Source organism: Pinus tabuliformis, chromosome 7 (genome assembly GCF_031772625.1).
Source record: "Pinus tabuliformis cultivar Carrire ecotype Pingquan chromosome 7, CPIR1, whole genome shotgun sequence".
Lineage (NCBI taxonomy): Eukaryota > Viridiplantae > Streptophyta > Pinopsida > Pinales > Pinaceae > Pinus > Pinus tabuliformis.
The window spans coordinates 81,030,067-81,042,542 of NC_142293.1; the positions used below are offsets into that span (position 1 = coordinate 81,030,067).

General features: G+C 34.3%; 1 protein-coding gene across 6 annotated transcripts in view; it reads right to left on the minus strand.

Moving 5' to 3' along the window:
- Window positions 1-7,884: 7,884 nt before the first annotated feature.
- LOC149245291 (pectin acetylesterase 12-like) overlaps window positions 7,885-12,476 on the minus strand; it is a 95,289-nt gene continuing 90,697 nt past the window's right edge. For all 6 annotated transcript variants that reach the window (XM_089457741.1, XM_089457740.1, XM_089457745.1 and 3 more), the window contains exon 13: window positions 7,885-8,418. In XM_089457741.1, the coding sequence (XP_089313867.1) occupies window positions 8,305-8,418 (114 nt within the window). In that variant the 3' untranslated portion in view covers window positions 7,885-8,304. The remainder of the gene's footprint in view (window positions 8,419-12,476) is intronic.

A 12,476-nucleotide genomic window follows, 5' to 3' on the forward strand; every position in this document is an offset into this window, starting at 1 on the left:
TCCTCCTCCATCACTCCATTGAGGAATGTTGTCTTCACATCCATCTGATGTATCTTCCATCCCATTTTTGCTGCAAGCTCTAGAATTGACTTGATAGAAGAGTACCTTGCTACTGGAGCAAAAGTCTCCTCATAATCAATTCCCTCCACCTAAAAGAACCCCTTGGCCACAAATATGGCCTTATTTTTCTCGATGCTTCCATCTTCTACTTGCTTCACCTTGTCGATCCACCTAGAACCTACCACTGACTTTTTCTTTGGTCTTGGGACAACTTTCCAAACAATGTTTCTGACTATGCAATCATATTCCTCTACCATGGCATCAACCCATACTAGCTTTTGCACTGCTTCCTCGAATGAGGATGGTTTTGTCTCAACTAGCTCACTCATCATAACCATGTACCTAGTGTACCGATCTGGTGACTTCCTTTCCCTACACTGTGATGTGGCTGCTCCCACATTCTCTCTAGCATCATGCAATAATTTGTCACCTTCCCTGATGTGCTTCCTTCCATCTCTAGATGTCTTTGCATGAGTGGGTTCTTCCACTCTCTGCTCCTTTGCTTGTGGTTGATCCACATCATCTTGAGGTTCTTCCTTTGGAGCCAAAAGCTCATCATATGCATGTAATTGAAGCTCCCTCTCAACAGAACATCTCATGGCCTTCTCTTCATCGAACTTCACATCTCTACAAACAATTGTCATCCTATGAGATGGCAGGTACACCCGATAGTTGTGAGGTGTATCATTGTACCCCAAAAATATGCCCAACTCAGCTGTCAGCTCTATCTTTTTCCTTGCATCCTTGGTAACATGACAGTAAACTAATGAACCAAAGATCCTGAAGTGTGACACATCTGGTTTCTTCCCTGAAAAATCTTCTTCTAGTGTACTCATCCCGAGAATCCGATGAGGACTCATGTTCTGCACATATACAGTTGTGTTGCATGCTTCAACCCACAAGTGCAATGGTAGGCCCTGATCATGTAACATCACCCGTGCAACTCCCACAATACTTTTGTTCTTCCTCTCAACCACCCCATTCTGTTGTGGGTTATGGGGTGCTATTAACTCTCGTTGAATGTCTTCTAATGCAAAGAAGTTCTTGAACTCATTCGACACATATTCACCACCATTATCGCTCCTGAAATCCTTCACTTTCTTTCCAGTGTCTTTCTCAACAAGTGCTTTAAATTCACAAAACTTGGAGAATGTTTGGTCTTTCTTCTGCATGAATAAAATCCAGCACATATGTGAGAAACCATCTACAAATATAACATAATACATGTGCTTGGTCGTGGACGCTGTCAAGAAGGGTCCACACACATCTGAGTGAACTCTTTCAAGGAATGTTCGCACTCTATTGTCCTTATCATGAAAGGTGGCTTTAGTATACTTCCCCAATGTACACTCTTTGCATGTATCTCGCTACTCTAATGCACCCTTGGGAAGTCCTGCAAAAATTTGTTGCATGATCTTCAAGGATCCATGGTGCAAATGGCCAAGTCTCCTATGCCATAATTCACCAATGTCTCAGCTTTGCACCTTCTTTTCTTTCATGCTCAAGGTAGCACAGTCTTCTACAACTAATTTGTAGAGGTTCTTCACCTCAACCCCGATCCGCTTCACTTGTCCCGTGGCAATATGTCTAAGGAAATTCTTTCATTTGCTAAATATCACATCGTAGCCACGATCTTCCAACATAACAATGGAAACTAAATTCTTCTTCAAACCCAGAACATACATGACATCTTTTAATGTGAGAGGAGAACTAGACTTCCTCTGAAAATTAACTGTACTAATACCAGTTGCGCTATACCTTCCATCATCTCCCATCTCGATGTGCATCTGGAGGTCCTTCTCCTCCAATTCATTGAACATTTCTTTGTTTCCCATCATATGGAATGAGGCTCCACTATTCAAATACCACACACTACCCATTACCGATGTCACCATGCATGCAATGAGTGTGAAATCCAACTCAAATTGTGAAGCTAGAGCTTCACCTGCTGCTCCTCCTTAGGGATTCTTGTCATCCTTTTTGTGTGGACACTTCGTGGCATAGTGTCCCAGTTCATGACAATGAAAACATCTAATCTTCGACAAGTCCTTCTTCATGCCTGCCTAACCAGAATCTCCTTTGGATTGGAATTTCTTCCCTTTCCCTTTCTTTGCCTTTCCAGTCAAGGCACAGTTCTCCACATCATCATGCTTGGATGAGATTCCATCTCTGGTGTTCCACCTTATCTCTTCTTGCACCAAGTCGGACCACAATCGCTCCCATTTTGGTAGCTTTTGCCTCCCATTTACCGAATCTTGGTAGTTGTGCCAGCTCTTGGGAAGGCCTATAAGTGTTAGGCTTACCAAATCATCTTCAACCATTGTAATAACAACACTCTCAAGTTCATCCCAACAGTGGGTGAACTTGCTCAGGTACTATGGTATTGTGTTTCCCTTCTCCATCTTGATCTTTCAAAGCTTGTCCTTTAGTGCAAGCTTCTTGTGGTCATTGTTGTTCTAAAACAAGTCTATCAAGGCTTGCTACATTGCATATGGGGTATCCTTCCCGTGGAGATTCGAGACAATATGATCTCGAACTCCTAGTATGACCCTCCGCCTTTGCCACACATTTCTTCCACTCTACCAGATCTTGAGCATTTGTTGTTGGAGGCTTAGGAATATCATTGTCTATGAATTCCTTCAACCCATTATCTTCCAACACTGCCTCCATCATGTCCTTCCAAGCAATATAATTTGAGCTACCCTCAAGGGCATACTCGAGTCTCAATCCATAGAACGACATCCTGCTGGCTCTGAAGAATGATCCTGCAAATTCGATTTACTTGCAAAGACAAACTCGAATTCTTCTCTTCTATTGTGATTCTTGCTCTGATACCATGTAGAAATTCCTTGTAGATTCAAAATGCTTATGTAATTTTCTAAAACAAAAGACTTGAATCTACTCTACTCATCAACGGAAACAATTAATCGATCGAAAAATCATAAAACATGAGACAAGATTCAATCACATATGCTCAAATATGTATCTGAGGGGAAAGCTTGCTGCTCAAAACCCCTTCCTATCTGTATATTGCATTAGATCAAAAAAAAAGAGTAGATTTACCATGCTTGCTCAAGCCTGAGCAACCTCTACACTAGTACAATCTATCTCACTATCTCAAAAGTTGACTTTGGCCAATACATAGCCAATTTTAATGCATGCCAAGCTCTTATCTCCTTGTGCTTGTTTCTTAAGGAATTAGCCCCTATTAATTAAGGAAATCCTCATCCTAAATTGGGCAATCTCTATAGGCCCTTCTCTGACTGCATGCACCACCTGTACAACTTGGAAAATTATACAATTGATGGTACACTGCCCTTGAACTCCAATCTCAACTAAGTAACTTGAATTTCATTCATGCATGAGTTATTTATGGATGATTTATCAGTTAACTGGTTGAACACATGAAGTTACACCCCACTACTAAACCTCCTACTAGTTCTCTAACAATTAGAACTAGTTTAACTGACATTAACTCAGTTTGACTAAATTAAACTATTGCAACTCAAATTAAACTCACACTAGGCTCCTAAAATTTAAGAACCACTCTACATGACTCAAGTTAGGCCCTCAACTCGAATTAATTGAGCCAACTAAGTGAAATTAACTTATTTAACTCATCCTCTTTGTCTTGTGATGTGGAATTACAATTTTCTCCTAATTTAATTCAATGGAAAATTAAATCAGGATTTTTTTGTTGTCATTTTCAACAACAGTATCAGTGTTGGAGCACTCATCGACGAAATGGGCACTCACAAAATTAACTTTCTTTTTTCTCATTTTAAAACAAATAAATGCCCTCCACCAAGGGAATTATGCCCATAAGAGCTCACTTAGCCAATCGAAAATTAGAAATAAGGTTTCCTGAAAATTAGAAAATTATTTTTGAATTTATGGAAAATAGAAATATTAAGCATTTTCCTGAAACTTTGGTTAAAATTGGAAAAATACAGCAAAATAATGCAAAGTCAACACGATTTGACCGTGAGGCAAATGTTATAGTCCCTGGCAAGGAAGGGACTAATAATAAAATGAAACATGAGTATCACCGATAATCCAAAATCTTTATTTAGTTTTAAATGTCACTATCAATTTCATCCATTATATTGATTATTTTATTAAATTTGGATGAAAAAAATAATTAATATTTATCATAACAAAAATTATATCAAAATTAAATTTTATTTTATTATAACTATGAAGAAAAATAATGAATACGTATAATAATGTGCAATGCAAAAGAAAAGTAAATTACCATAAAATATATTAAAAAAAGTATTTATAAGTGAATTCATTAAATTTTTAAAGACACGATAGGAAACTCGTTTATTTGTAATCCCCTTATATACAATGATGCATAATTATATTTGACTTCCTAGGCTTATATATCTTACAACCCTCCAAATTTGATCTAAAGTCTCATAAAGAAAACATATACTCTTAATCATTAGGCCCACCCAAATATATATATATAAAGGAACCCCCACTTTGCAAAGTAATACAAAACAATTTGACTTTTGAAGTTTATAAAGATATGCATACCCTACTTCCCTCATGATACAAAAGTATAACCGACTAAAAGGAAATACATGCTCTTAACCATTAAACACACTCATATTATAGTAGTGTCAAAAATATGTACAATAAATGCAAGTTTATATATATATATATATATATATAAAAGAGCCCCACTTTGCAAAGTAATACAAAACAATTTGACTTCTGAAGTTTACAAAGATATGCATACCCTACTTCCCTCGTGATACAAAATTATAACCGACTGAAAGGAAATACATGCTCTTAACCATTAAACGCACTCATATTATAGTAGTGTCAAAAATATGTACAATAAATACAAGTTTATATATATGGCTGGGCCTAATGGTTAAGAGCATGTGTTTTCTTTATGAAACTTTATGAACTTCTATTTATTGTACATATTTTTTACACTACTATAATATGATTGTGTTTAATGGTTAGGAGCATGTATTTCCTTTGTTAGGTATAGGTTTGTATCATTAGGGATGCTTGTATACTTCAAAAGTCAAATTGTTTATATATGTGTGTGTGTGTGTGTGTGTGTGTGTGTGTTTAATGGTTAGGAGCATGTATTTCCTTTGTCAGTGATAGGTTTGTATCACAAGGGATGCTTGTATACTTCAAAAGTCAAATTGTTTATATATATATATATATATATATATTGAGTTACAAGAGAGCCCCACTTTACATAGTAAGACAAAACAATTTGACTTCTTAAGTTTACAAGATATACATACCCTACATCCCTCTTTCCCCATACAAACCTATAACCAACTAAAAGGAAATACATTCTCTTAACCATTAAACATACTCATATTATAGTAATGTCAAAGATATGTACAATAAACATAAGTTCAATATTTCATTATGTTCAAATCAAATGGCATGAATAACTCAAACTGTAATGATTAAAAAAAAATTATTAATCAATTCACATGTATACAAAGGAAACGAAAGTTTCAATATATCCTTCACTCAATATTTCATAGGTGGCAAATACATCACAAATGAGAAAATTTAATGTGGTTTATCATACAAGTACAAACACCAAAAGTCTAAAAGTTTACTTCAAACACTGAACTATAGTTACTTCAAATAATTAGCTTCCCAAAGCATGTTATTGATGAGGAAGTTATAAGTCACATGTTCAAATCCAATCAATTCTCTCAAGGTTACCAACAACTATTGTGATTAGCATTTGAACCACATCCATCCATCCATGTACTCCAAAAGAAAATGAGGGGATTCTATGAGATTTTCCTTTAAAAAAACATACAAACATCAATATCATATTAAAAGGACATGCAATGTAATCCTTAATGCCCATTGATAGTACAAGTTGGAATTGCAACGCAAGAACATAATTTTGACAATTTTTGTCATTGCCCAAGTAGCTCATCATTTTCCTTATCTATTAAAATTTTAATAAAATCTTTTATGGAGTCATTAACGGCTTTGGTATATCTTGTTCGACTTCATTATCATCATGCATTGTTGGTTCATCATTGAATTATAGAAGATTGTTGATGCATGAAGGCTTTGACCTTCCAAGAGAAGTGCAAATATCAAATATCATTGAATTATAGAAGATTGTCGATGCATGAAGGCTTTGACCTTCCAAGAGAGGTGCAAATATCAAATCTCTCTCCACATTACATTAAAGTGCATAAAGTGCACATTGCCCTAAATTAATGTGAAGTTGAATTTTACAGCGCTTTTAAAAAACAATTAAAAATGTATCTTTTTCTTTGAAATAAGCCTAATCCCACCCTCAAACCCTGCACCAAGAGGAGCATACCCTTTTAATGTAACAAAAAGAGAGTGTTATATAGAGAACAAATCTATTGAAGAAACACAAGGTGCAAATTAAATTGGTAGAGAACAAATCTATTAAAGAAGTACAAGGTGCAAATTAAATTGATACAACTTCTTAAAGATGAACTTTATATGGGAAATACAAGGTGCAAATTAAATTTGTACAACTTCTTAAAGATAAACTTTATATACTTCTTTTTAAAGATGAACTTTATATGAGAAATACAAAATGCAAATTAAATTTGTACTTCTAAAAGATGAACTTTATATGAGAAATACAAGATGCAAATTAAATTTGTACTTCTAAAAGATGAACTTTATATGAGAAATACAAGGTGCAAATTAAATTTGTACAACTTCTTAAAGATGAACTTTATATGAAAAACCCAAGTAATGGAAATTTTGCAGGTCACTTGTGCATGTATATACCTAGCACTAACTTTATATGAAAAACCCAAGTAATGGAAATTTTGCAGGTCACTTGTGCATGTATATACCTAGCACTAACTTTATATGAAAAACCCAAGTAATGGAAATTTTGCAGGTCACTTGTGCATGTATATACCTAGCACTAGTATTTATTTTGCTTGTGTGATGCCATATTGTTCTTTGATTGTTCATTGTTTCCCCGTGTTTCAACAGGGAACACGCTTTTTCTGGTCATAGGCATTTACATGTACCAGATTCCAAATTCCCTTTCGATGTATTTTCTTGTAATGCTCATGCTCCCGTCCCCTTGACATCAAGGGCTATTAGAAGGCCCCTTCCAGCGATCCCCGAATCTTTTCCCTTTACAGTATCCCCAAAACATGGTGTAACGTACGTCTGAAGAAAAGACTTCCAGTGTACATCCACCAAACTAATTTTCAGTGTTAATTTTATCTAAAAAACAAATCAAACTAACTTCTGATTGGGTACAAAACAAATATAAATGTGAAACTGAATGATTTAGTAGGACAATCCTCTAGGCTCTTTGCTTAGACAGAAGCAACAATCCAATGTTCAGTGACATCTTGTTAAAAAATAAAACCAGCTTCTGGTTCATACAAAACAAACATAACTATGAAACTCAGTGATTCTAAATGATCTAGCAGGGCAATATTAACCAACAATCCATAATTGCTCACTGTTGGATACAAACAAAAATTCTATATGGCATACCTTAATTCCGCTTGACATGAAACACAGAAAAGAACCATCCCAATAAATCACAAGTAAAATTTATAATCACATAAATTGTTGCTTGCAGACAGTTGTTAAATCGTTCATTATGGAAATTTTATCATCACATATTAATGATTAGGAATTGACCATAGAAATCAATTGCAGGTTCTACTTTCCACTTTCTTATATACTAAAGCAAGCTTCTAAAGATAACGATAACACAAAATTGTTCAATTACTGATATCGGTAGAAAGGATTGAATATAGAATACACTTTAGAACAGTGTCACCTGCAAAGTCATTAATGTGGCTAGAAATCCTCAACAAGAGAAATGCCATTTTTATTTTTATAAGAGAATTGGATAGAAATGAAGAGTTGCTTCCAACCCAAACATTTGTCATATTTACTTCTGCCTAGTAAAAAGTGAAGAATGGACATCTAAGAATGAAATATCAATTATTTAAACATTACATATAAATTATTGCCAATAATTTATAAACATCATCTTCCTTTGGCATGTTGGCCATGCACCAGTTTTCACCTCACCCCATAAAGAATACAGCGACCAATGATAATTTTACAAATCAATACTGGAAGATGAAATTTCATCTATTCCACAGTAGCTTTCACTTGATACCAGGATCACTTGAATGCTATGCGTTATTCCCAACACTTGTTAAATTGAAGAAATTGGAAACGAATTCAAGGATGTAGATCCTGCCAGAGCTATTTCGATTTGAAAATGAGGTTGTGACAAGTTTGATCACAAGGGTATGGACAATCGATTTCCTTCGAAGGACTTCGATCAAAATACCAATCCCCCACTGACTCTGCAATGGTCTTTAATGCCACCATGAAAACAACTTGATTAGTTTCAAAAGGAATTTATCTCATTTCCAGAAATTTAAAACCATCAATGTACATAATTTACCTTAAAGATGTATTAATTACTGACACTACAGATAATACCAATTTCATCCAATAGTATGTGTATTATGTGTGTGTTCATCTTGCATGTATGCTATAGATGTCATAAAATCACTGAATAGACATATTACCAATAATTTCTGCAATTTAATTCTGGAAGTTTGAAGTTCTTGAACCCAGAAATAGGCTCGAATTTGATGCCAAATTGATTTCAATATCAAACAATGTTCCTGGCAATTAAATTGGAGAATATGGTATGAAAAAAGAAAAGAAAAATATGGGGAAACAAACTCAAGTTCGTCCTGCCCACTTCATAAAAGTATTGAACCCCTGTAGATTGCAATGATCTTGAATGCAGCTAATGTATAAATCCTTTGGGCTGTGACCTGACAGGCAACTTGGAGCAGTTGTCATGGTGATGACCCAGATTTAATTCCAAGTGGATTCACCCCACACCTGTGTGCCTTTTGTTGGCCAGCAACCTCTCCTCATTATAAAAATAGAAGAGAACTCGCATTATTACCCCATATATATGTATGTAGGGGAAACCCAGGGATGTTTCCCCCACATTTTTCGATAGCATCTCTTGTAAACCCTTCAGTGTATACTACCATGCCTGACTCAAAAGGATTTGAACTAGGCACCTGCTAGCACAGAACTAGCCAAGTGCTCAACAACACTGGCCACAATCAGATGCGCTAATCCCCTGGGATAATATATATATGCTGGCACAAAATTAGTAAAATACCCAACAACATTGACAACAATGGGATGAACCAACACTAATCCATGCTTGCTACAACAACCATACACATTTGTTTTATCAGTTTTTTCTCCAAATGGAACATTCCGTTTATAATGGCTTACCAAAGTGCACACATTAATTTATATCCGATAAATCCTGAACTGACCATTATGTTTTCTTTGGGTGCAATGTGTTTGATAACCAGCCTAGATCCTTTTTAAGGAGGCATCTACTAAGCCATGAGAGAGATCAATTCTCTTTTCACTTTAAAAGAGATTTGTATCTCAAGAAATTTGATCCCTCTCGGCCCTTGGTAGATCCCAGTTAAGATGGATCTAGGCTAGTTTTAAAAATAATATAATTTATATATTCAGAGTTGAGATGTATCTACGCTAGTTTTAAAAATAATATAATTTATATATCCAGAGTTGAAATGGATCTAGGCTGGTTTTAAAAATAATATAATTTAGTGTTTTGTTTGCAAAATATTATTTTTATAGATTAATATAACTTATAATATATTTAATAATTTATGTTGAAAATTTTGAAAAATAAATAAATATTAACAAGATTTTGATTTCTTCTTGTTTAAAATACATTTTTTAACGCATAAACATATGATTATTGCAAATTAAACATATGATTATTGTTAAAGAATTTAATGGGTCTGTCATATACATATAATTTATATATCCAGAGTTGAGATGGATCTAGGCTGGTTTTAAAAATAATATAATCTAGTGTTCTGTTTGCAAAATATTAATTTTATAAGTTAATATAAATTATAATATATTTAATAATTTATGTTGAAATTTTTGAAAAATAAATAAATAAATATTAACAAGATTCTGATTTCTTGTTGTTTAAAATACATTTTTAATGCATAAACATATGATTATTGCAAATTAAACATATGATTATTGTTAAAGAATTTAATGGGTCTGTCATATACATATATTTGCATTTATTACATCATTAATATATATAGTTATATAATATATTTTATATTAATTATTTTAATGGACCACGCACATAATTTGTATAATAAATTTATTATTGTATTAAATTTTGATCATCAAATTTAACTACCCTACATTAATATTAGTTTTTTTTTAATAATAATAAAAATATTATTAAATTGTAAATTTTTTAATTTCTATTAAATTAAATATTATATATAAATATCACTTGAGTCGATAAGTTACTAACCATTCATTTTTAGTCACCATTCATTTTTAGTCACTGGACTTGGACTTGATTGTGTTAAGTAGCTTTTGAGAAAAGTGTTATAGCCCATGGTTTGGTTATAGCAGATGGGTTTGTACTTTATATTTATCTAATCTATTACTTTTGCCCATGGTTTTGTACTTTATATTTATTCAATTTATTAATTTTTGTTTGTTAAAATTTCTTTCATAAATTAAAATAACCCAGAAAGATGTGAAATTATTTGACCTTCCGTTTACATTTTACATTTTATCTTTATATGTGTTTTTACATTTTATATTTTATCTTTATATATGTTTTAATTTGAATATCAATTAAAACATACTAAGCCAACATTTTTTCACTATATATATTTTTCCTGATATTTAAAAATGTTGACAAACTTTCTTACATTACCCTTACACACATCTCCCTGGCTATAAACCTCTCAATGCAACCACAAATTTAATATAGCTTTTTTGACAGAAGAAATAGCTCTAAATACCAAATTAACAACGAAACACTTAGCCTTCGACAAAGGAGAGCAGATTTCAGGTTATCAAATCGAGTTTGAAGGAAACATGGCGATCGATGGGACATGAGGAATTTGAAGGAAACCCGGCAATAGCTGGGACTCAAGGAGTTTGAAGGAATCATGTTGAACACATCATAAGCGTGTATATTCAGTTCATAAGAAAGGATCAAATAATAAGGCAGAAGGCAGAACTTGAAGCCATCATCCATGAGAAAAGAAGCCGTGGTAGCTGAATTTAGAAAAAACAGTTTTGAAGGTGATTCAAAATTAATTATTTATATCTGAACAAACAAATCCAAAGTTCCTTTGGACACTTGTAGAGCTGCTTAGATTGGGTCACTAAATATTAAAAAGAAGATAACAAATTAATGTCAATAATAATTATCTGGGCAAATTTACTTTCCCGTTCAGTCAGGTTTTATAATGAAAAGAAGTTATGTAACGAAGTAGTTCATATTAATTGGTGATTGCCCGAGGCTGAGTGTAACTTGGAGAATCATTTTTAAGTAATAAGAGTTCCAATCCCTTGCCCCATAGAGGTTTCCTTGACACACTATCAAGGTTTTACCACGTAACTTTTGTGTCAATTTGTGTGATTTCAGTTTCTACATTTATGCATTTCTTTCTTGTTTTTGAATGTTAATAACTCTGACCACGTAACTTTTTGTGTCAATTTGTGTGATTTCAGTTTCTACATTTATGCATTTCTTTCTTGTTTTTGAATGTTAATAACTCTAGATTATTAACAAGTGATATCAGAGTGAGGGTGTGAAGCTGATCAGAGCAAAGGGAATCAGTGTAGAAAGATCATCATAGGAGGGAATCAGTGGCATAGTAGTTTTTTTTCTTCTGACAAGCCGTGCACGACTTAACAGTTAGAGTCTCATTTTCTTTTTATTAAAAAAAAAGGGAGAGGCCCATTTTGACGCCGAGAAACAGGTCATTGAAGTCTAAAGTAAAAGGGACAAGCAGAGTCGCTGAAGCCCTGCCGCTGTGTTCGAGCCACTTGACTACTGCCACGTCCGTCATGTGTGTAGTCCCGAATGTTGTAAAGAGAGCTTTCGTGCAGTCCCAAATGTAGTAAGAAGAGTTTTGAAGCTGTCGGTCAAAGTCAAGAGCCAGTCTAGAAGCCTAGCCGTGCTGATTGCCGATAGAAGAGCCCGGAGACCTTTGTCCCCCTGTTTGTTGTCACTGCTGGTTAAGCAGCCCTGTCGTCGTTGTGAAGAAAGAACCACCAGAGAAAAAAGGAATTCGCTCTCAAATACACCGTAGAAATCTGCCAACCGAAATCCGCCAACTGCTCAATGGAGTCTCGAATATTTTTTTAAAGACAGAATAAAAGTAAGGGGAGCCGTTAGCAGCCATAGTCAAGAGGGGGTCATTACAGCGACTGGTCGTTGAAGTTTTCCAAGGAGGCAGGGGTCGTTGAAGCCACTACAACGCTGAGCCAAGTGCAGATAGCACAACAAAATTAGTAAAAAAAAA